Genomic DNA, 27,082 nt, shown 5'->3' on the forward strand with positions numbered 1-27,082 from the left:
TTCCAAAAATATTAAGCATTGATATTTAATTTTTAATTGTAATATCACATACTGTAATAAAACGTCACCGAATAAAAAAAAAATACTGTATTTTTTAACAAATAATTGCAGACTTTTGATTTTTTTTTCAGAAATATTAAAACAATCTTACTGACGCCAAACAGTATTATATATGTCTATGCAGAAACTGACTTTCAAACAGAAACCTCCCCTTAGAAATACTCACAAGAGTAAGAAGTGTGACAACTAGCCCTTGCCTCCCCTATAACTCCACAGCCACCTAAAACAAGCTCAGTCATTTTAAAGGAGCGTGAGCTGTGCCGTGTTTGACGCACCTTTCAGAACAGGTGACGGTGAGCTGCACTGCCAGCCCAGTGAGTCAGACCACTGAGACCACCGAGACCGCAAACCCACGTGAAACAGTGAGACGCCTTCTCTCTCTCTTTGCTGTCTCTCTTAGCCTTGCCATGCCCACTTCTATACGTATGCTAATCGTCTCCTCCGACTGGCAGCTGGTGCTCAAGGGGAGTTCGGGCACTGACAAGACAGGAGCCGGGTGTATAATTAAACATCAGACCGGCACGTAATAAAAGCTAAAGGATGAGATGAGTGTAATCTCGGCCTGAGGTTCCTCGATAATCAGCCCACAACCACATGCCTGGCAGAGATGGCAGCAAAAGGAAAAAAAAAAAACATGCTGATTTGAATGACCCATTTGAATCACACACCTCCCACTCTTTATTTGATTCATTTTTTAATTAGAGAGACAGAGTGAGGGAGGACTGCAGATCTTAGGTGATGGAGTGAAGCAGTGAAAAAGAGAGGGTGAGAGGGAGAGAGGGAGAGGAGCAGTCTTCAATCTCTTCTAACAGCATGGCTTCCTATCTCACTGCAACATGGAACTTATCTGAGCTCTGCAAGCTATGCTGATGAGCACTTAACCTTGCGGTTTGTTAAGGAAAAAAAAATAAAATAAATAAAAACAGCAGAAAATTGAAGCCTAATCAATGCTGGCCCACCAAGGAATACCTCATACGTCCACCCATTCACCTCCATTCTCCATGCATTGTCCTCCTACAGACAATCATTCTGTTCCCTGGCACAAATACTATATGACGTTAAATAAAGCACAACACATTAGAGAGGAGCAGAATGGCACATCACCGTCTGAGCATTCCCAGCTGTCTCCATCACACACAGAAAGCCCTATAGCATTGTGAATGTGTCAGCCTGAAAGCCTCATACTCATTTGCCCTTCTACCTTGGAGATCATCATGGGGAGCCCATTTGTTGTGTTTGTTTATGCATTTCTGCTGATCAAAAGCTGCGGCAGAATCCAACAAAGGCTGTTTAATTACAGCTCTTGAAAAATTGATGCCGCTCTTAAGGACTTTTTTGTGTCACGCAGATATTGGGAAAACACAGGTGTAAAGGCCACATGAGAGAACATGTTTTATTCAAATGCCCGAGTGACGGGAGGAGGCAAGCAGCAGCAGTAGAAAATTCAAGTGAGAGGCCTTAATTAGCGAAGACCCTGCCAAATTTTGGACACACAAAGGATGGCATTTTCCACCTCACTGATGGTGAGGATAGTGTTCAGTCAGTGCAGTGAAGCTAAAGTGACTTTACAGTAAAAGCATTCTGTAATTAGTTGTAAAAAATAAAATAATAAAAATAAAACAAAAAACGTAGTTAGTTGTAATAAAGTATTGCTAGAAACATTTATGAATTATATATATATATATATATATATATATATATATATATATATATTATAGGTTTTTTTTTCTATTAACAAAAATTACTATGCAAAAATACAATTCAAAAAATACTACTACTACTACTATTAATAATAAAAAACTACTATGAAAGGCCAAATTAACCTCATAAAAAAATTGTTTACGAAAGGTTGTAATATGCTATTGATTCAAAATATGTAGGGAAGTTTAACCTTGTTTGAAAAAGAAAGAAAAAAAAAAAGAGCATGAGGAACAAGCAGGTCTGGTTGGCTATCGTAAAGTGCTAGCAGTTGGACAAGCATAGTGCCAGGTTGGGCTCCCGAGGTTTATGCTTGCAATGATCTGTGAACAAGCTGCTTTGGCCTGCTCATACTATAGTCCTCTCAGGACGCAGCGCTCTCTGCACAGGTCTGGTGCCAGGTCGCTCTCCTATCCCGTAATTATCTCCATATCACCTCACCTCTCTACAAAACACATATGCATGGGGCAAATTGCACACTACACCTGTAAAATTCATTTTGAGTTTCCCTTCATTCTGTATTCGTTGCAGAACAATCCCAGAACCTGTGAAATACAACACCATGCATAAATTAGCATCCAGAGCTGTATTTTCCTCGGCCTAATTCAACTGTTAAAGATGGAAACTGTGCGAGAGTCAGCGATGCCAACCTTGCCCTCTTCTTCACGGCAATTATTGCTCCTTCACAAAATGTCAAACGAAAAGGCATTGAGGCAGCAGAATTAATGTTTCCACATGATAAGTAAGCTTAATATTCAGCCGACAATTAGACTACTCACCCTGCCAACCAGAATTGGATCGGGTCCAGAGAACTCCTCCAACACAAACATTTGATTCCAAACCCATCCTCTCTTGGCACGACTGAGGATTCTATGTCCTTCGCTAGGCTGGTTTCGCGGGATCATGGCTGATGCCGTTTGTAAACTTTGTGACTGATTGTTTAACGGAGCCATGGAAGAGTACGGCACACAAGTAATCCATACTAGCAGGAGAGAAGTCCATAGATCTCGCTGCATCTCCTCTCCTCGTTTTAGCATCTTTGTAATTTTTTCTCTTCGCCTTTTTTTGCTTCCCCTCCAAAAGTCAGGGGTCAACCAGCTGATGGACAGCTGAATGGTTACTCTTTTGTTCTACGTATCTCCCAGCTTGAGCTCATGTTGCGAGGACGGTCACGGATGCACTCTGATCTGTGTCCAGAACACAGAGAAGAGAGACACACGGAGAGATGCGACATCCATTAGTTGGTTCATCAATGTAAGAGATCTAGAGGAGAGAGACAAATGCAGACTTACTGGAAGTGCATGTAAATAAAACTGACAAGCCTGAGGAGTGAAGTCTCAAGGTCAGTTGGATATGACTTCAGAAATCAAGTCAGAGCACATCTGTCGTCTGTTAAAATATGTAATGCAGCACAGAAAAAAAAAATAAAAAATTACTCTCTAAGCTATTGGAAAATGTTTAGGAACTATACAATCAAGCCAATTACGGTTTCAGGTTACAGTTTTTGTTGTGTCTACATTCCTTGCACACACCAATATTTATGAGCGCCAATATTTAACACCAATAGCACACAAACAAGTTAACATCCATAAAAAAAATTATTAATTAAAAAAATAATAATTAATTAAAATAAATTACAAATACTGCATAAAAAACAAATTTTTAATATTACTATCAATAACTAGAAAATGATAGGATTATGAATGATGACCTACAGCAATTTTGAGGACCGAGAAGGAGAATAAAAACACAATTTTTCAACATATGACTGCAGCATAGACTATAAATGCGGTAAACTTGAAACTCATGAGCTGATTTCATTTCCCTGAACCAACTGCTTTCAATGCCATTGACATATTAAAACGTCACGGTGTAATTTAGAGTTTGCAGAATGGCTAAAAAATTTATTTAGGATTTTTATATCAAAAAATATAAGCCAGACATTTTTATTATTCTGTATTTACACTATTTGTTTTGCAATTTGTCCATGCACTTAATTTCAATTCAGATACCAGCAGCAAGTCTTTTGATTTTTTTTCCTCTTTCTTTCTATCTGGTTGACCATACAACAATCATAAGCTGTATTTCACTAAACCGGATTATTTAGCTGAATAGTTTGAAGCAGCATCCTCTGGAGAACTCTGTTATCTATTATTTCATATGTTTTAGGCATCAATGAGCAGCAGAAAGGTGGCTATGAGGAATTCTGACTTTTCATCTTTTAATGGAGTACACAACAGTCAGGTATATATTTGTTTTCTAAAACAAAAAAGAAAAAAAGTTGGGCATAAAATGAATTAAATTACCCTGTAGTAAGCAAGACACACATTGGAAACGTTCACCGCTTAGTCTTCCTTCCACAGTGTAACTTCAGCGAGCAGTAACGCTTTATTGCACTCTAACACCATATACAGACTCGGCGAGCAAAAGGCGATGCTTGAATTACTGGCGAATTTCAGCACCAGCATAAGTGGACAGCTCCTCACAAAAAAAAAAAAAAAGTCGTTTACTATTTACGCTCGCTTTCTGTCTCTTTAGAACGAGTAAAAACTGCAGCATTTCGATACTTAAAAGCAGGAAAGGATACTCAAGAGAAGCAGTATAGAGCACTGCATAAAACACACGGCACAGCGAGTTGACTAAGTTGATTAACCAAGACGTTCCCAGACCACGTTCTGGTGTAAAGTGAACACAAATATTCGATGCACGACATTACTGAACGATATTCAAAACACATAACGGACAATGTGTATTTACGGTTTGGTCTGTCAATCTGTCTCGCTCTCGGATCAATCACTGTAGCGCAAACAGCATCAAATGAAACATCCAGTATTTCAGTCCAGCAAAAATGCACGCGCATTCCGCCAAACGACAAATTTGCGCCTGTTAATGAGTCTTTAGTACTTACTGTATCTCATCCGGACGTCCGTTCCATGTCATTCACAGAAGATAAAAAAAAATATCAGAGAAGGGGAAAAAAACGTGACTTGTTTCGCAATACTGCTGGCACTTGTCTTTCTGTCAATTTTCTGTCAATTGACAATGGACAAGAACAAAATAAGAGAATAAGTTGACAGACACGGTTGGGAACAAATATGATCCGTACAGTTTAGTGGCTTGGCGTTGACAGGGTGTCGGTGAGCTCCGGCAAGCCCGCTCGCTGAGTGGAGGAGTGAGGAGAGATGGACGAGAGGTGTTTGGTGGGAAGAGCCTCCCCTCTGCCGCGCTCATTGGGCTGATAAAGAGGCAGGTCCTCAGACCTGGCAATGAATGCTCGCGCCCTACCCTGGGAATACTGAACTTTTATGTCAGTGCGTTGGTGTTTTTCCCTACCTTTTTTTTTTTTTTTAACGCATTCTGCTAACTAAGCAGCCGTACGTGTCGCGTCTTGACACTTCTTCGACGGTCCCCTGATGTTCCGTCTCATTTAGGCTCGTGTTTTGAATGCAACAAGATTTTAGATACATGACCAGGACGCAAAGTCTTTACGTGGTGCTGTTTAAGCATCTCAGAGGCAGACTTGCTTTATGGCCAAGTGTGAGTGTGAATACAGGTAAATTGGGACACTTTTATGCCTGAAAATGTACCAATTAACCTCTATCTATATCTAACTATCTATCTATATAAAATCCATAATAAACGCATACTACTGACCATAATAAACAATGTTTTGCCTGACCGAGATCCTGCCAGAAAGCACGTGATCGCTGTTGTTATGGTTACCTCAAGCCACCGCAACATCGATCATTACGTGCTCCGGTAATAACTTGTAATCTAACTTTTACTCTATTTGCATTACTAAAACGTTTGAAAAAGAACCTGAAACATACGTCCTTATGAAAATAACAGGCACATATTTTCATCATGATTTCAGTATTAGACTGAGTTCTTTCATTTGAGACTGGGGATGAGGGATGACGAGGGATGAAATTCAAAGCTTTCTGGCACAGCTAGCTCATGTATCAGAATGTATTGAAAGGATCTCGAAAAGCATAAAAATGAGTCGACAAATCTAAAATAACATGTTATTATGTTTAAACCCACAACTGTACAGCTAAATGTTCTGATCATAAATCAATAACAACAACTTTAGTATCTTCACACGACCCTGAACTGATGCTGTGAGCAGCTCCATTGTTCAATATCAACTCCTAATTAAATTAAATGCATTACTTGCAAACTTTCAGCCCATTTACTCTGCTTTTCAATGAGGAAATGCACTGAAATAAACCCACCAGCTTTTCAGCGTTCATTAGTGCACATGAGATTTATCTTCAAGTTCACACATTTCTTGTCCACATGCAATGAAGAGTCTTAAGGTAGAGATACTTCTGAAGGCCCGGTTCAACTGGCTCCCTCTAGCGGCCAAACATCAAGCAGACATCAGGAGTGTTCTGGACAGTGGTCAGTCAACCCTTTCGGCTTAAATCTTGCAGATACAGATGTTTAATAAACGATTAGCCTCACTACAAGATACTGAGACCTCTGTATTAAAAATAATATCAATAAAAAATAAATCGCTAGTCACAGAAGCCTTCACAGATACAGTAGTTTAAATATTGATCAAGATATTGATCAATAATTCAAATGTTAATTTATGAATATTAATGTTGCAGATAAAGTTTGTCAAGCATAAGTTAATTTTATCCACACATTATATTTATATTACTCGCATATGTTACTAGTATTGCTAAATTGTGCTTATTAATTGTAAAGCTTGAAGAGAGCTGCTTTTCTACAAATTGCCAGTCTTTTGTTTTTTACTTTATCCTCAACCACATGAACAATCAAGTCACATGACACAAAATTAGAATTATGAATCACATCTAATAATGTTATTTATATCTCTGCTTTTTGTTTACTGATATGTGCAGTTTACTCTTGTGGTTGTCACCTCAGAAACTGATCATGGATATAAACCTGCTCACATTTTGCATCCTGCTCAATATCCTCTTTAACTCTATTTCAGTTCTTCTGTGCAGTTTGTCAAGCTGCTCTCCAGTGGTTCTTTCTCTCTGTCATTGATTAATTCCACTGACACAGCCTTTACCGGTGATCAAAATATCAGACGTCTTCTGAAAAAGGCAAAGTAAGTGAAGGGGAAACGGTCTTTACAGCCCAAGCTTCCTCAATCGATCATTGGTTACTACATTGTCAGTGGAATTAATCACAGGCCTGGTGCGCCATGAACTGCTGGCACCCTTCTTCACACACCTCAGCCCTGTCATTTGCAAATGGCGACAACAGCCTCGGCAAACAAACAGGAAACAAGCCGTGATTTATTCATTTGTCTCTGCATTTACATCAAATCATTTAGAGAGGCAATTACTTGGGGATTTTCGCAGCTGTTTCGCATAAATGTGAGGCTGTGTCTTAAACAATTGTATTTCTTATTGAAGACTTGTACCTGCTGTGAATTCCAGTCTCTCGTGATTCATAATTCATAGTGTTGGCATGTCTCAATACTATTGTATACTGTATGTACTCTCATACTTCTTCCAAAATTGCACATTCATGGCCACACACTGTCCTGCAATGCATAGCACTCTTCAAAGATGCTAAAAATGCATTTCAGTGCATAAATGTTTGTATACATTAATACACACATGCTGTGCTGAAAATCTTTAATCTAATTTAGTGATCCTGGTCAGAAATGTCCAGTCTTGGATTTAATATTTTTTTTTTCATCTTGTTTTAATTAAATTAGAACAGGTTTTGCATTTCTTTTTGGAACTGATTCATCGTGGGCATCATTGATCTGGGCGTATACACCTCAGTTTTTGAGTGTGTAACTGTTTGTGAATAATTTTGGCAATGTTTACTCAAAAACTGAGGTGAATAAGCACTAATAAATCAATGAGGCATTCAATCAATCAGTGCCAAAAAGAAACACAAAAGTTGTGCTAATTGAAGAAAACAACTTGATAAAAAGATTTAATTTAATATTTAGTAATAATTTATATATCATAATGATACATTTATGAGCAATGTTTGGTAGGCCAGTCATTTTTTATTATTAAAAATATAAAAAGTAATATTATTAAAAATACAAACATTATTATTATTATGGTAAGTCGTTATTGCTTCTCTGAGCAAGTTTTGCGATAAAATTAACTAGAATTTTCAGAAAAAAGAAAATCCTCTCCAGGTCAAAAGGTCTTGAATTGAACATGTGAGATACACGGTGTATAAATGCATATTTTATATGCCTGTTATCATATCTGATACCTATGTTTAAGCATGTGCAACATTTAATATCAGAGCATCAGTATATACAGTTGTCCGGCTATTAAGTTTAACACATTTATGCACCTGGTGGAGAATGAGATTCACTGTTGGACTCTCCATTCAAAACACAATCCAACAAGACAAGAAGATAATGGACTGTGTTTATCGATTTCACCTCAACCAAAGCAAGAAAGAGACACTATTCTTTAAAGAGCAGCCTCAACTGTATAATAACAGTTTCAGGTGGATGACTCTCCATTCCTGCAAAGTGAGTGTTCATTCAGTGTAATAGAATCTCTGTGACACAAATAACAAATAAAGTTATGCCGTCTGATGCAAGAACGAACCTACAGTAACCTATTTCCTTCTCCATCTTAACTTCTGAAAGGGGGATGAGTAAAACTAGATTATGCAAGAGCTTGCAAAGCAGCATAAGATTAGTGTTCAAGTTTTAGGTAAGATTAGATTGCATTGGCTTTGGTTCTGTGTAAATGAATGCTGCATCAGAGCTGCTTTGTCGTTGTCATGATACTAAGCAACTGTCTTGTTTTCAGTCAGCTGTGCACAGAACCAACAGCTTAAAGGCGGATTTAAATAGTTAATATAAGCAAGGAAGACAAGACCACATTAGGCTTAGAAAATGCAAAATTAATCAATATGTCAATCTGTGATGTTTAGATCCACTATTGGTTAAATGTTTTCTTGGCTATGAAAATTAATTAGGTCAGGCATGCAACAAAAACTTTTTCATGCTTGTTTCTCAAATGCGGAAATCAACAGAACGAAATGTCAAATCACACCATACATTTTTTAAATGCTGAATAGGCTATGAATTTTATAAAAGTTACCCAGTCATCTTTCCTTACCTTTTTATAGAGATTACAAAAACAAAAATATAGATAGCGCAATAGGCTGAAATTATCTACAAAACACTGGAGTCGGTATGATAAGCAGTTCGGGCTAAAACAACAGAGAAATATGGCATTACAAGTGTATTGCAATGCATTGCAAGCACTGTAATCACTTTTTTGTCATAAAAGTCTCACAATATGTTAACTGTTCACATCTCCGTGTTATTTTGGAAAATACAGCCATCTCCAGCCACTCACAACAGATACTCACCAGAATTCCAAAGGTCGCTCACTAATGTAGCAAAGGAATTAAACAGTCAAAGTTCACACCAAATGCATGAATAATGATTTACAAATTTATGACGAGACTTTCCATAGCCCCATATTTCTGTGCTGGCACACACAAACACAGACAAGCATGCTTCCATTCATGGCCTCAGGGGCTTGCGATGTATATTCCAGCATAGGTTTAGTGCCATGATTAGCATATTGACACTCCTAAAAGTCCAATTTTAATTGGTAGCAAATTAAAGTTAATTGGTTTTTACGTTGATGATTTTAAAGCTCTGCGGATAATTAAGTGCAGTGTTCGGAATTTTGATATGTTGACATTTTGAGAATGAACAACCTGGATCCTAAATGAACAACACAGCTAAGATCTTAATCATGCAAATTGAAAAAAAAAACACAGCAGATTTGATTATCATGGGTTTCATATTGGCCCCCTATTAATTACACTTAACATATTTATTTATTTACATAGACTTACATGTACTGAGTGTATTTCCCAATTGCAGTAATTATTGTTCTCCAATAATTCCTAGACTCAAAAGCGCATAAATGGAGCCGTGTCAAATAGATTGCTGGAAATATCAGGTAGAAACGTACATTTTACACATGCTAATATCCTGGCAGTGAGCTTTCGCACTAAGAAGGTATGATATGATTGGAATTAGAGAGAGCACCTGGTGGGCCACAAGCCTCACTCACATTTAGCTGAGAGGCCAAGAGCTCATTCTTTGGCACCGACATTCATAAACTGTCATGCGGTTGAATGAAGCGCTCTTCGGGGCAAAGCGTCTCCGTCTACCTGTCTTAATAAGTCGTAGAAGTTGATTAGAATAGGATACAGTAGCAGACCTCCCATAACGAGAGGAAGCAACTGGACATGAAAAACCGTTTAACGGAATCCATTTTGAGCTTGGCTTCTAAAAGTAGACGCTGATGGTTGCCATAAATAACAGAGGTGGCGTGATAATGGTGCAAGTTACTTTTAATAGCGCTCATTAAGACTGACACCTTCTCCATTTGGGAGGAGATGAGAGGAGGCTCATTATGATCTCCCCGCATACACAACTCAGAGTAAAGAACGTGTGTGTATGTTTGTTTGAGCAGGTATTGTAAGACATCATTGTAGATGTTTGCAATGGCATTTGTTAAGGAATAAACTTGAAATTGTGACTCAAGTTTATGGAATGGAATAGGCATTAGCAGAGACTATTTTTAGATCTGACATTCATTGTGTGTCATTAAAAATGGCAAGGTTTATGAAATATGCACTTCCCCTTAGATGAAATGAGAAGGATTAAAATAACTGAAGTCAATTAATATGTTTTATCATTATTAATAATCAAACAATGTTAGCAACAATAACCTTTTACCAGATGCACAAACAAACAAAACTGCATTGTGGACCTTTCTAATATTAAAGCAGAATTAAAAAGATAATGATCTCTTTGTGTACTCATACAATTATAATAATTTTATTCTAACATTGCGCAGTACAGTAAGGTTCAATTCGTTAACATCTGCTAATGCAATAAGCAAACTAAGCATGAAAAACTATTTACAGCCATTAATAATTTAATTAAAATAATCTCATTTGAATTTAATGTGAATTGATACAACTTTGTTACCTGTTGGTTTCTGTTTAGTTCCTGTCTGACCTTATTTGGTATTTCTTGTTCTCGTTTTGTTAATCTTCGTTCATTTAGATAACCTGTTTTAATCAGTCATCTTGTTTGCTCCTTTGTTTCCGTTCCTTTATAAGTCCTGAGTTCTCCCCTTATCTTTGTCTTGGTTTAATGTTATTTCAATGGAAATTCGTGTGTTGATGACAATTATTAAAGACTCCTTTCATCTACTCCTTCGTCGTGCGCCAGTTACTACAACCACGTTCCGTGACAAACTTGATGTTAAAACGTTTATGTAGAAGTTAACATTAACCATGGATTAATACACATTTAAAAAATATAATACCTAATGCAATTATATAAATTAATATACATACTGTTAAAAAAATAAATTAAAACAATTTAGTTAAAAATAAAACACATTTTTCAGCATGTTTTACAAGAAAATATTGTTGTTTTCTACTTCAAAATGCCATATTTAATTCAATGTTTTACTTCCATTTATGTGAAATTTACTAGCAATTTCTGAATTAATTTTTTTCAAACAACATATTCTAAAGACACTCACATTGTAAAGTGTAAACGGCCTTTAATAAATTGAGCTAAATTATTTCAACAAATGTTGGACATCAAGCTTGATACAGCCTTCCTCAGGATACACATCCATTGTCCACAAAAGCATTCTTTTAATAATCAATAGAAAAACAAACCAGCTGGTTAACAAGAGGGAGTGGCTATAAACAAGCCACTCACACACCAGTAAACACAGGCACAGTCAAACAATTAAATATGACCTATATAAAAAATGCCCACATTCACATTCCAGCTTATAAAATTACACAGAAGGATTTACAGTTAATAAAACAACCCATTTAATTACATTTTACCAGAAAACACACAAGTAAAAGTATTTGTTTTTACCATATTGTCACAATGATTACACTCTCCGAAGGCACGTCTAAAACTAAACAATGGCGTTTCCAGAAAAACTGCCCTGAGTGTACAATGACTTTCAATAATATCGACATTTGAAATTCATAATGTGTTAATGCAATTTGTGTAGATAATAACTTTATTAATAAAAATCTCACATGATGTGGATTGCTTTTTTTGTCAATTTGTTTTTGGCTGAGAGTGGAGGTGCTGTGGTGTAGGGACGAGACCAATACATCCGGGAGTGACACCAACAGCTGACTAACCCTGATTTTTATTTAGCTCTAACCGTGCGTAGTTACCTTCCTGCTGCTGAAAATAAAGCATGGGCAGGTTTAGTGGGTAATTTTAGATGAGGAGGATGTAATCATTGTGACAGCGAGGTAAAAATGAAAACTTGTACTTTGTGTGTTTTCTTGTAAAGTTTCTCCAGGTAAGTCTTTCATGAACTTTATTTCCTCCTATGTAATTAATAAGTTGAATAATGTGAATGTGGGCATCTTTATAAGTTAGACAAAAAGAAAGCTGAGATTGAGAGGCAAAAAAGAAACAAATAATTCACACCAAAAAAAAATAAAAAATAAAAATGTTGTGTCCAGTGGCAAGAAATTACAACGAGGTGGGTCATGGTTGTCATAGCTGCCTCAAAGTGATTGGAATTGAATCAATTCCATGTATAATAAGAGATGGGAATAGATTGATAGTTAACACATTGTCCTTTTTTTTCTACTGATTGCAAATAGTTAAAAGAAAGCTTTTGTGGGCAATGGATGCGCATCCTAAGGAAGGCTGTGTCAATAATTTTAGCCTAAGAGTGTCTTGGAATATTTTGTTGTTTTCATTTGATTTTTACCTCTCTCACATGGGGGAAGTCGTGGCCTAATGGTTAGAGAGTCGGACTTGTAATCCAAAGGTTGCAGGTTCGATTCTCCGGCCGGCAGGAATTGTAGGTGGGGGGAGTGAATGTCCAGCGCTCTCTCCACCCTCAATACCACGACTGAGGTGCCCTTGAGCAAGGCACCGAACCCCCAACTGCTCCCCGGGCGCTGCAGCATAAAATGGCTGCCCACTGCTCCGGGTGTGTGTTCACGGTGTGTGTGTGTTCACTGCTGTGTGTGTGCACGTTGGATGGGTTAAATGCAGAGCACGAATTCCGAGTATGGGTCACCATACTTAGCTGAATGTCACTTCACTTCCAATGAGCACCAGTTGCTTTATAGTTGTTTACAACCCTGTATAAATTTCAGGGTTTTTTTTTTTTTTTTTTAAGATTGTTCAACGGTAATTCTTGGTGCGTGTGTGTGTATTTGATGATACTTACATATAGACAGACCTGCATTTTAATTGCTGTTGTAAAAAACGTACATTTATTTTAGCACAAGCACATTTTATTAAATGTCATTGTTTGGGTGAAGCCATAAACACGTCAAGCTGACACGCTAAAAGACAGGTATTCATCTGACAGTGTAAACAGTGTTGTTACCTCCTGCTCGTGCCTCTTTGGTGTTTTTTTTTTGGGAAGAAGTTTTATTTTTTGACAGCCACACCGACTATGAGCTGTTGTTTTGTAACAGAGACTGAAGTGGATCTATCAGTCTTTCTCTGTGCTGAATATTAACACATTTAGATCAACTCTGCTGGACAGCTCAGGCATGTATAAGCATTCCAGCTAATAAAAAAGAAAAACAACATCAACAAAAATGCTCTGTGGGACTGCAGATTTGCAAAGAACAAACGTCTACCTCAGAAACACTGCAGTGGCACCATTTTGAACATCTAATTCTCTATGACAGTCACCCTGAGAATATTACCCTGTGAACCCCCCACACTGAGGATTCAGCCATGTGCGGAGATCACTTGCTGAGCTTACACAAAGCTTTAAGCGGGACGTTCCAGTGCAGATGGGGATTGAGGCTCCTCTCATGTTCTCTGAGAAAAGTCCACAGTGGGATTCCTATCTTCTAATTAATAAGTGGTTTATTCTGTCTACACCCAATAAGATTGGTACAAAAGACGTTAGAACAGCCCCTCTAACATCGCAACCAAGGATCTCAGAACGCCTCTGGGAATGCACCACTGCACCAAAAGCGTTTTGTTCTAGAAATTTAATTGCACAATCTACAGACTTGTTCCTGTGAGTATTACAACATAATGACTGTTCGAACATGAAATTAAAAGGAAAGGACTTTTCTATGAGCTGAGATAATCTTAATGGAACAATATTATTGTCAAGGATGGAGTCCTGCTCAGCTTTGAAGTTCATTGGAATTGTTTGGTGATTAAAACTCCCATTGATCTATAATGTCAGACATCCAGATACTAGATTTATTTAGAGACACTGTCCATAGGGGATTCCATAAACCTTTTCTCTGAAGGACAGTGTATGCCGTTCTGCAGAGACAACCAATTTCCTTTATACTCTATGTGGGATGAGCATCCAGAAGTGTGATACATTTCTATTTTTGATGTGCAATTTCTGACTGTTTACATTTTTCTTCCATCTGAATAAATTCAATCCATTTGCAGATTTCAAAAGCACAATTTATGTTCCCCCTAAATTCTGCAATCAGACGAACACAGTTTATGTGCATCATATACATTCCGAACACAATTTCTGCGCATGAAATGAACAGTATTAATGTTAAATAACAACTGTCCTGTCAAAGAGAGCGAGTTAGTCAACAGAAAAACATTCTTTAAAAAGATGAGAATTAGTAGACGCATGAATGAGAGTACAGCATTTAGCAAAAAAAGGAAGTTTTATGGCAGAAATTCATGGATTTGTAATGGGGATTTTATGCAAGACAACAGTACAGTATGAAAGAAAACCAAGATAAGAAAAACAAGACAAGAGATACACCAAGGGCCACTCTTTCTAATGGATTTGGCATTTAGTTTAAAATTCATTTATTCTGCAAAGAAAACAGACCACGATATGCAAGGTATTTTTGAATCTGATTGTGAAAGTAATCAGAAAATCAGTTTATACTGTAGCCTGCATGAAAACAGTTATTGTGTTAATTCGAAAAACATAGTAATATAACTTCATATCAGCCCAAACTTTTCATTTAATAAGGATAATGAAGAGGTAATAATTAGTATGTGCCAACCATTGGAATTTACTTGTTTCTCTCAATCTCAGTGACAGCCTCAATTACATAATCCACAGCATATACACTTACCATTTTATTATCACAAAGAGACAAAGTGAGAGAGCAAGAGAATGAGGGAGGGAGAGGTGAGAGAAAGACAGATAAGCAGAAAGAAAGTGAGAGAGGAATATAAAGCACTGGGATAAACAAATGTGAGTTATTGATTTATTGGGGGGAATAGTCTATGTGACATGTGCAAGATTGATCAAATGGAAGGTTATCCTTACTCACAAAAGCAAGCTGTTTGCCAATATCCATCAGTGCAGATTCAAAATGCCTGCAACAACACTTGACATTCAAACACAGTGCAACAATTTGTGTGAAAGGCCACATAACAAGATGAGAGGCTTATGTTAAAAGGAGGGAAAGTTTGATTTATGTCAGAGGGCATGAGAAACACTACTAGTCAAGTTAGGATGCTATATTTATTAGTTATATAGCATGGCCATCCCTGTTATTACTTCAAAATTTGTCACAGCTCATACATGTTCCCCTTTATTTCAGCAATACTGAGGGGAAATTCCATTTATGTTATTGAAAAAAGGTTTAATCAGCTGAACAACAGTCTATATAAAAGTAACAAAATCAGAATGCATTTCAGTGTGGGATGAGGTTTCAAATGACAAAATATCAAATAATAAAATATCTGCTTCTTTAGTCTCTTCAACTCCTTAGTCTCTTTAGATACAAAGCATTTGCTGAGGTTCAAGGTGGAGATTTTATGCATTATATTCACCTCTGTTCATACTAAGTGAAAAACTCTGAATTTTTTAAAACTGTTTAACCTTTATAAACCTTTAAATTTATTATTTTAGCAGATGCCTTTATCTGAAGCAACTTACAAAAGTGCAAGATAACAAGCACTTCTTTCTGAAGAGATTGTAACACTAGAAGAGCCTAAAAAAAAGTACATAAAGTACTGTGTGACAAAACAACACTAAAGTAGTTTTTCTAAGGGTGAGTGTGTTAAGTGACTGCAGATCAAGTGCATGCAGAACTGTTTTCAGTTGTGTCTTGAAAACTCTAAGATTTTAAAGAAAAGTTCCATCATTGAAAGAAAATGAAGAGGAAAAAGAATGATAGAAACATTCCTTTCCATCATACTGGCATCAGTAAGTGTAGGGTGAACATTCAGTGTCTGTAGACCACCACCAATGCTTTTAAACTGATGCAGGCAGTTATTGATATCCAGTGGAGCAAGACAAAGAGATGTGTGACTTGGCCCCTCTTAAGATTGCACAGACACTATGTGGTTGTCAGACTGAAATGACAGGCAGCTCTGCATGTCATCAGCCTAGAGGTGGTGGGGAAAAAGATATATATATAAAAAAACTAAACAAAAAAAAAACATTGTGCCTGAATGATTGGGCCGAGTGAGGTTGGACACATCGAGAGAAGGATGTCATCTGCTAACCCCTGAAGTACTCTAGTGGTAGCAGATGTGACTTAAATTCTCGCTCATTCAAGTTACCTTTGAAGAACAGTGAAGAAGTGAGTTAGGATTCAAACCAGCAAGTGCAGTTCCTGCAATGTTCAGTGCAGAGAGGACAGACAGGATCATGTTGACGCACTGCACAAGTGGCAGACAGGTCTGGCTGAATGGGGACAGGTGATAGGAGAGCAGATCACAACACTTGAAGCGTTTCAGCAAACGAGAGCTGGGGAATCTCCATGAAATGGCCAATTCTGAGTCCCGATTGTTTGTCATCCAGCAGGTTGTTCTGAGAAAGAAAAGGGGAGACTGACTAATAACAACTCATCAAGTGTTTTTGCCAGGAACAGGAGGATTCCGGTCTGTAATCTTCCACTAGTGGAGAGTTAAGGGTGTTTTTGAGCAGTGTTGTTAGATCAGCCTGCTTGAATGCGCTGGGAAGGATGATGTGGGGACAAGTGATGTGTTGATGATTTGTGCAAATGCAGGGAGGACTTTTGCCTTTTAGAAGATGGGAGTGGATGTGGGTTGAAATGAAGGAGCTTGAAGACATATATAACTTTGGTGGATGTGTGAAAAGTGGCTGTTGTTAGTACCTTATCACCTTAAAAGTCCTCAGCAGTTGGTGAGGTGGTGAGGTGGTGGTGGTGGAGGGCAGAGGAGAGAAGTGAATGCCTTGAACAGGTAGTGGGAGTTCAAAGTCATGTTGAACTTGTCATAGTGCGACGTTGGCAGTGGCAAAGTTGGCAGAGACAAAGCACAGAGACTGATACATACTCAAGTCAACAGCATCTTTAGATTTACCCTATTTCCTATTAGCTGCCCTGAGGCAGATTTTTCACTGTGATTGTGTGTGAGTGTATAGGTATATTATGCAACTATATATGTATATATTTATGTATATATGCATAGACATATATATTATAATTCATTGTATTTAATCAATAACTTTAAACATGTCCAGATAAATACATGTTTGGTAACACTTTATATTAGGTGGCCTTAACTACAATGTAATTACATAAAAAATAAGTACAATGGACTTATTGTGTTCATATTGTATTGTAAAGCACTTTTGCTGCTATTGAGGTGGGATACGGGCAAGGATAGGGACAGGTTTGGTAGTATGGGTAGGTTCAAGGGTGGGTTAGGGTCTAAGGGATGTCAACAGTGTAATTATGAAGGTAATTACAGAAATTAATTACAGATGTTATTACATGCAGGTATTCTTTAAAATATAAGTACAATGTAAAAACATGTACACAACAGTACTAGGGACTGACTTCTTTAGTCAGGGTGAGATTTCTGTCAGGCTACAAAGTTTAAAAGAAGTGGAAACAATAGAGTAAAACAGGCAAATGAAAGAATAAAGAAGGTGTCAATGATAAAACAGCTCAAGTCAGCCAGAGCCTCTAGCCCCTTTCAGTTACACCAAATACTGTGGCAGAATCCCGTAGGAATCTGACTAAATGGTCTATTAATTTCTCAGTGTTCTTGTTGACAAAAATCGCCACTAGCTTTATGTTGGGGTGGGAAATGATGGTAGAGAGCTGTAAAAAAAAAAAAAAAAAAAACAATGGAGGATGCAATTAATCTCTGTGATCTGAAATCCCTTTCTCCCATTAATCTTTAATTGTAAAGGAGAAGAGTATGTGAGGTTGTGGTGGTCTGTCAGAAGTGGGGGAGAGTGCCTGGGGGGGATGTGCTCCAGAGACCATATTCTCATAACATAACATATCTAACAGCCACAACTTATGACCTCCTACCTTTTTAAAATCCCTGTTGAGACCCGGTCAGCATGACTTGCATTTCTTAACTCAATGCATCTGTGTGAGGAAACGTCAAAAGGAGTCTATTCAACCAGGGCTCTTTGGAAAAAACATGCCTGTAGCGACATTATATTAAGTTTGCTGTTTTTCTGCACTTTCAAAGTAAAATATCCAAGATTGGCCAATTTTATCCAAAACAGATGAATGTGAATCTGCAATGTTATATTACATTGCTTGTTCTACGTATCGTGGCAGTTCATAAATTAAATATGGTGAACGGCACTAAAAGGTAAATGCTCTTTTACGTTTTAAAATAATAAATTAAACCCTACCCTAAACTTATCTGACAGTGTTAACAAAAGCAAACGAAAAGCATTTTATGAATGCATTTAAGAAAGCATTTTATGATGCATCCATTCCATTTTAGTTTGCTTCAAGTCTTTGAGCTTGTCTCATGTTTCACAGGACTTGTACCCAAACACTCCAACATAGCAAATGCAATGCTGTACCAGGTGAGCTACCAAGTGAGTTTACATACATCAGAAACGTTCTACTGTACATCAGAAAAGCCATACATGCAAAGCTGTTTATGTGATGCAAACATAAAAATATATTAGTTTGCAAATTATGCACTATGTTTTTGAGGTCATAACATAGTTAGTCTTGCGTAGCCCGACCATCAGACTGCAGAAGGCATCCAATCATGTTTAGTTTTGTGCAGTGTCATGTTTAGGGGTGTGTAAATGTCCCCAGAATAACAGACTGGTGTGTAAAACTCTTGGAGATATTATTTTAAAGACTCGCTGAAATCTTGACATAATTCACATACTTTTTGAAAATCTAGCATTTAGTTGATCCTAATAAGCATTCATTGTCACAGTTGTAAACATGATGCTCTCTTCTTCTATGAAAAGTGTAAAATACTTCACTTCCGGGGGCAAACACTTGCGCGTTTTAGTTGCTGCTGTTCTCGGGTGCTTATTGTTTTAATTTTTTTTCATCTTTATTGAGTTTTTTTCAATGCTGCAACGGACTGGGCTTATGTTTTTAAAATTACAAGCCCTATATTCTGAGAAATTCAACTCAATTTGGTGAACTCTGCAGCTACACGGAGTGTTTTGTTCTCTGTGCTATTTCAGGCTGTGTAAGTTCTGAAAAATGAGGTTCTACGTGATGGTTCCATGGAGCATCTTGAACTGGATGATCTTATTTACAATATTCCAGCCTGTTGTGTCAGTACTTCAATATAGTGCCGAAGAACTTCTTCAGTTTCGTTTCAATCGCTATGCGTCTCTTCCGGATCTTCATTTTCACACTGACATTTTTAAGCCTCGTTGCAAATATATTCATGGCGGATCAAGACGGAATTACAATTATGATGACTCAAACTCCATAAAGTCTTTCTGGTCATCTTCTTCACGTTTGACAAGGAAATTGGAACGAACTGTGGATTACTCTGTGCTAGCCCATTTAGGCAAGTCAACAATTGCTGAATCTACTACGAACGTTGTTACGTTTGGATTACTTAACATTCGTTCAATCAATAACAAAGCGCCGTTGGTTTGGGATCTATTGAAGGACTGTAAGTTGGATTGTTTTCTGTTTGACTGAGACATGGCAGCAACACAATGACTTTTCTCAGCTGAATCAATCCATTCTTCCAGGTTTTGCTTATGCTTGTCAACCCCGAGTCTCAGGTCGAGGTGGTGGTCTAGCAATGCTTTACAATTAAAAATGGAAGGTCTCTACTATAGCAGTACCTTCTTATGCTTCTTTTGAATCTATGGTGCTACAAGTTAATGGACCGGAACCTACTATCAAAACAACTTTTTACCGTCCACCTAAATCTAATACTAACCTTTTAACTGAACTTACTGTTTTTTAACTTTATTATGCTCGGTTTCTCCAAATGTGAATATGGTTGGTGATTTTTATGTTGATAAAGCTACTGCTACTGATACAAAAGACTTTCTATCATGCTTGGATAGCTATGGACTGAAACAGTTTATTGATTTTCCAACTCATTCGAAAGGTCACACACTCAGTCTTATTTGTTGTACTGGAATAACACCTTTTAATTGTAGTTCACTTGACCTGTCTATATCTGATCATAAACTTGTGTCTTTCAGTGCCAAATTAACTGCAACAAAAATTGATCAAAACTGTACTATCACATTTCACAATATTAAGAATATTGATTTGTCTGTGTTTTCTAATGAAGTTGAAGACTTTGAACACTGATGGATTACTTAGCTTGGATGAGTTGACTTCTCACTACAACGACCAGTTGCAGAATGCTTTACATGTTGTTACACCTGTTAGAGCTCAGAACTCAGATTGTCTGAGTTACGTCTGTTAAAAGCAATGGGGTGTCAGCTTGACCGTTTATATATGAGATCTGGTTTAATTGTACACAAGGAAATGTATGATCACCACATCATAGACTACAAAGATGCCCTCTCTACTGCTAAAACAAATTATTATGCCAATTTGATAAACTCTGTGGCAGGAATACAAAAATATTGTTCCCTTTCAATGAATAATATTTTGAAACCACCAGATGTTTTTTTCATTACATTCACATTCTAACACTACATGTGATACTTTTATGACTTATTTTAGCAATAAAATTGAAACTATTAATACGAATTTAACTCACAATAATGGGGCATGTGGTTCATTCTTCTCTCTTCACAATGTTTCCACTCTAACTGCTTTCTCTAATTTGTATTTGCCTACGGCGAATGAAATAGCTGAATGTGTTCAAAAATCTAAATCTACTACCTGTCAGTTAGATCCTATTCCCACACACCTTGTCAAGTTTGGTTTACCTTTCTTATTACCATTGATAACTCAAATTATACATTCTTCTCTTGTTACTGGTACTATTCCGTCATCCTTTAAAGTAGTGGCCATAACTCCCATACTTAAGAAACCTGGTGTGGATTGTAATAACCCAGAAATCTTTTGACCCATCTCTAATTTACCTTTTCTTTCTAAATTATTGGAAAAAAAATTGCTCAGCAGGTACATACTCATTTAATGGAGAATAACTTGTTCGAGCAATTTCATTCTGCCTATCGTCCAAATCATAGCACGGCGACAGCACTTATTAAAGACACAAATGATTTGTTTATGGCTGCAGATTCTGGACTTTTATCAATACTCATTCTTCTCTGTTTAACTGCAGCTTTCGACACTATCTCACATAGCATTTTATCGGAGAGTTTGATTTCTATTGGAATCACTGGTATCCCCCTTGATTGGTTTAAATCATATTTATCTGGTCGGACTCAGTTCGTTAAATAAAATAAATAAAAAATAATCGTGGATTTCTCAGATAAGCAGTGGTGTGCCTCAAGGCTCAGTCTTGGGCCCTCTTCTGTTTATTGTTTATTTATTACCTCTAGGGCAGATTTTCAGTAAATTTAATATAAATTTTCACTGTTACGCAGATGACACCCAGCTCTATATGTCTTCGAAGCCTAATTCAGTATTGCCATCTTACTGTCAGGATTGTGGACTGTTTTGTGAGTGTTTTGCTCCCCGTGTGTTCCCTGTGACCTAGTTTTTTCCTCATGTTTATAAGCCCCAGTCATTTCAGTTAGTGTTTGTTGGTTCTTCAACGTCATTCCTTGTGTTTCCTGTGCCTCCTATGCTCCCTGTTGGATTATTAAAGACTCTCATTTGTGAATTCCTTGTTCTGTGCTTGCTTGTTCCATTGAAGTGTGACAGAAGAACCGACCAAAAACAGTTACCTCTACATCTACTCTCCGTTTTGTTTTCTGTTTTCCCTCAGTGTTTTTCTTTCCGTTGTGTTTCCCATGGATCCCCTCGTCCGGCCCGAATTCCTCCTCCTCCTGCTGGAGCAGGGGGACCGATCTCTCGAGAACCATACCAGACTGTTCCTCCTATTAGCTAATGCCACCAGCTACCCGGACGACGCGCTGAGCAGAGTGCTGTCGTCCGAAGATGGTCCTCGAGAGGATTTCGCCGCCTTCGTGGAGTGGCAAGAAACAGATCGCCCCTCACAGTCTCCCCTGAGGATGATCTCAAAAATTAACAAAAAATAAATCATCGTTTTCGTAATTATTACGTTCTCACCCCTTGGGTGACTGACCTGTAAATTGGCGCATCACGCGCATAGGTTTATCTGCCGGAGAGACGCAAAGCGGTTTAAAGCAGAGTCCTGCATGGGTCATGTTTGGTAAACGTGCACCAGCAGTACTTTACAGAACACCCGACCCGTTATCCGTTATCCGACAGTAGCACTAATTTATTTCTGTACCAGACCAGAACCATTTGACAAAGACCGTGAGTCGCAAGCCGAACCGCACCCGCATTAATCTACAACATCAGGTGAGCAATTATTTATTTTCTCAAATAACACAAGCAATCAAACCAACATTAGGCATTCTAAGTTGGTGCTTTAAAGAAAAACAGACACGCAGCGCAACATTATAATTAACAGGAAAAAAAAAGATGAGAACGTGCATCCTTTCTGTAAACAATATAAAACAACGGCCTAGCATCTTGTGATCACTCTGCCTGGCTTTCGAACAAATATGCATAGGCTAAAGCACATCATGCACATACTAATAATTCTTCATAAATAAAGAAAAGAACATATTCAAATATGAGCCTTTACTGTTGAATATGATTGCCGTTGAACTTCATTAGACCCAGTTATGATTTTTACGCGGCTGTTCACGGAAAAGTGACACAACAGTTACAATGTCAAGGCTAAATAAGAAAAAAGACATCTAATATAACCAAATTAAGCTACATTTATTTTCATATTAAATAATTCAACACACTATGCATTCTCTATTGGAACAGTTCTGCCCAGGCTGATGATTGCCCCCCTTGGGTTCATTCAGAGATTGCATCAACAAAAGGCACTTTGTATTCTGCTATCTGTTTCCAACTTCCTTTAGCTATCAGCAGGATTTCATCTAATTTAGTTGTCACTAGCACTATCAAAATATGGGTCCAATTCAGGAAACACTTTGGTCTACATAGAGCTTCTATCCACACACCCATCTTAAATAATAATTTTTTCTCCCCATCTTACTCTGATCCGGCTTTTCGCACTTGGCCAATCAACGGACTGGTTGAGCTCAACGACTTGTATGAAGATGGGGTGTTCGCATCTTTTTCATTTTTATCCACTAAATACAGTCTGCCCAGTAGCCATTTGTTTCGTTTCTTTCAGGTTAGGCACTTTGTTAAGAAATTGTTTCCCCACTTTCCCAACCGTCCCCCTGAATGCCCTCTTGATCACTTTCTCACTTTAAGTGCAAGCCAGAAGCATCTAATTTCAGTTATTTATAATTTGATAAGTGTACTTTATGAAGACCCCACTGTTTCTCATTAGAGAATCTTGGGAGCAAGACCTAGGTATCTCTATTACTGATGATCAATGGGGAGACATTTTAAATCTGGTTCACTCCTCTTCTATATGTGCTAGACATGGCCTATTGCAGTGTAAAGTGCTCTACAGAGCTCATTTAACAAATGCCAAACTAGCAAAAAAATTTCCAGATAGGAGTGATGCTTGTCATCGCTGCAAGCAATCTCCTGCCAACCATCTCCATATGTTCTGGAGTTGCCCTCGGCTGACAGACTTTTGGTCCAATGTATTTGATACACTTAATAATGCTCTTAACATAGACTTAGACCCTAACCCCTTGACAGTTCTTTTTGGCATTTCCTCGAGACCCGATTTAACCGTCTCATCCCGCCAGGTCATCGCCTTTACTACTGTTTTAGCTAGACGAGCTATTCTCCTTAAATGGAAACATGTCATCCCCCCATCGCATGATATGTGGATCCGAGAAATCGTTTGCTGTATAAAACTTGAGAAGTTAAGATTCTCGCTTTCAGGATCTCTCAAATCTTTTCATAAGACCTGGAAACCTTTTTTAGATCACATCAAAGGCTTACTCTGTTCTCCTGATACCAGCACTAATACACATTAATTAATTATATTGGAAAGAGGGAAGATTGATTCTTGAGAGAGAAATTTTCATTTATTTTTATGTATTTGTTTATCTTTATTTGTTTATTTAATATATTATTTAATTTGTATTTATTTATTTATTTTATTTTTTTAAATGTATTTATTTTCAATTTATTTTTAGTTCGTTTTTGTTTTCTTTTTCTTGGCTTTATATTCTAATGTCTTTTGGGTGGGAGAGTTCTAAGTGGGTTTGTATTGAGAAGATCTGTAATTTCTTATTTTTCACTGAATACATTATGTATGGTCTTGTTAAAATACCAATAAAAAAAATAAAAAATAATAATTCAACACACTATTAGATATGACATTAAGCGCAACTTGTGTAGATGTATTTAGTAAAAAGGCCTGACTGCTTCCTTTGGTGTATATTTGTATACTTTTACCATCTAATCAATCTTAGCATGCGTTAATTTTGTGTCACTAAATATTTGCCATACTAATTATGCCCAAGTCTTTCTTTGGCCTTTGCTCTGGAAGTGATCTAATGATTCTGCTAAACTTTAATTAAAACTGAAACTAAACTATATAAAAACTAAATAAAAATGTGTTCACAGAATAAAAACTAAACTAAAACGAACAAAAATTTGAATGAAACTAATAAAAACTAAACTAAATTTTATAGCAAATTCGAAAACGATATTAAAATAAAACAAATTTAAAAATTCAAAACTATAATAACCTTGGCTTGTTCCATTGAAGTGTGACACTTACTCTTTTTTTGCTTTGTCTTTCTGAAATTAAATCATGGTTTACATGCAATTTTCTCAAAATTAATAGTGCGAAGATTGACATTTTATTAGTAGGTACTAAATCAAAACTGCATAACTGTGGAAGTTTTACACTTACTGTCGTGTAACATTTGGACCAATCGGACACACAACTATTTGTTATATTTAACAAATAATCTCTTATGCCCCCTCACCTAACCCAAAATGCCAACTATGAGGGTCTGTGGACCCTTCCCCCGAAAATGCCTCTAACACCTAAGAAAGGCAGAACAGGCCTCTGGTTCCATGGCAACCCATCTGATACACTTGTTTTATTGCTCAAAGGAATGCGGGCAGAGCAACTCACTTTATTTCCCCTTAGGAAAGAGACATTAGGCCATAAAAATCTCTTCTCTAATTAATTAATAGAAAAACCTTTCTTTGAATGAACACACATATTTTCAGGTCATTGTGTATATTATTAATGTTCTTGTATATGTTTTTGTGTATTGTATCCTGTTTTATGCATGCTTATGAAAGAACACTAGTTAATATTACCTCATGTATATCATGTTTGGTTTCTATCAATTCGTCTTCGGATGATCTAATTGAGTGTATATTATATATCCATACCTATGCAACATATAAGTGTTCTAAGCATCTTTAATAGTTTGTATATCAATTTCAAATCCAGTTCATATGCAAATTACCATGCATGCAGACAAAGAGTCGTAAAATTTCCCTCCAAAAATTCAAGTCACCATAGGCTCTTTGACTCCCCAGAGGTGTGACCTCTATATTAGATAAAGGTCTCACCTCAGTGATGCCCCGGCAGTCTGCGGTTCTTTTAGATCCTAGGAGGATGTGAGCTAGAACTGTTCTGGACCCTTAAGTTTTGTGCCAGGCCTTGCGGCCTTGACTTTCCATTCAACCAAATCTCCTCGAACCTCAGCTGATCTCTTTCTTAGCTCTTTTTCACTTTCTACCTGGGAAGAACATTTCTATCTCAGAACATCTTTGGAATTAATCACTCTTCAACCCGGAAGAACGTGATCGGGAGTCCAAAACCTTATAACTATTAAGACTTTCATCTGAGACTGCATTTCGGACACTCATCACAACCAATGCCATGCAAGTATCATACATTTAACTAAACGAAACAGAGGTTTAGTGTAAGTTATAGAACCCATTATAAATGGCACTGATGGTTTTACTCAGGTGGTTAAATGACTCTTTCCATAACTGCATTCTCTGGTTCCCTATCAAGGGAACTTCGAACTGCGTCCTCTAGAGGTCGCTATGGGGAACTCCATCTATGTGACCCGTGTCTGAAGCATATATACAAAAACACCAAATATTGGCCGTCGACAGCCTATGCCGTCACTCCCTGTGCGACCACAGTATAAAAGGGCGCCGGGAGAAAGTGGCATCCTCTTCTTCGTCTTCAATGACTGTTTTGTTTGAAGCGTGCATCGTACGAGCTAAGTATGCTTTACTTTTGTAATGGCGAGCACTAGCAAGGCGTTTGAGAGATGTGTGCATCCGTGTCCACGTTATCTGATGCTTGATGACTCACATGATCTTTGCGTCTTTGGTTTGCGCACTGCATGTACTGCGAGCGTTTTTCTAAAAGCTCCGCTCTCGTCTGTCTTTTCAAGGAAAGAGGGGCAGCCGTCTGCTTCCCGCGGTTCAGGACCCTCCGCTGCTGAAGCACGGAGGAAAATGAGCTCATGGGGTTTGCAGGTGGTTCTCGCCAACGAGTTATAGAAGGGATTTTCCTTCTCGCGCTCGTCTGCTGCGAGCGAGGGCGAGCTGTTGGATGACAATGATGCGATTTCGCTGACGTCATCTGAGAAAAAGAAAAACGCTGGAATGTGATACATACGCAGCAGCAGGTCAGGCTGTCACCTCATTACACACTATGGCAGTGTTTCAGGCATATCAGGCTGATCTGTTGAAAGACCTGGATAAAAGTCAGGGTTTGTAAAGAAAAAAAAAATATATATATATTTGTTTTACTTGACGAGGTTGCTGAGCTGTGCCGCACCACTGGTTTAGCTCTTTGAGCCATTAAGCAGGCCGCCTCTGCCATGGGCAGTTCTATGGCGGCCATGGTGGTAACGGAGAGACATCTGTGGGTGAACCTGGCAGATATTGAGAAGAGAGAGAGGGGCTTTCTTCTCAGTGCTCCGGTTTCGCCTTCTGTAATTTTTGGTACCTCCGTCGAGTCGGTGGTTGAAAGGTTTAGGGAGGCGAAGGCGCGTTCAGCGGCTTTTTAAACCTTCATTTAAACGAGAAGGTCCAGGTCTGAGCTCAA

At 37.8% G+C, this 27,082-nt stretch overlaps 1 protein-coding gene across 1 annotated transcript in view; it reads right to left on the bottom strand.

Moving 5' to 3' along the window:
* The window catches only part of LOC306872623 (cadherin-8-like), a gene marked incomplete at both ends in the record, with an annotated part of 92,253 nt that extends 89,458 nt beyond the window's left edge, over positions 1-2,795 (bottom strand). Inside the window, one exon of the mRNA XM_079421261.1 lies at positions 2,538-2,795. Within this exon, the coding sequence (XP_079277387.1) occupies positions 2,538-2,795 (258 nt within the window). The remainder of the gene's footprint in view (positions 1-2,537) is intronic.
* Positions 2,796-27,082: the final 24,287 nt, after the last annotated feature.

The sequence above is a fragment of the Barbus barbus genome (genome assembly GCF_936440315.1).
Source record: "Barbus barbus genome assembly, chromosome: 1".
Taxonomy (NCBI): domain Eukaryota; kingdom Metazoa; phylum Chordata; class Actinopteri; order Cypriniformes; family Cyprinidae; genus Barbus; species Barbus barbus.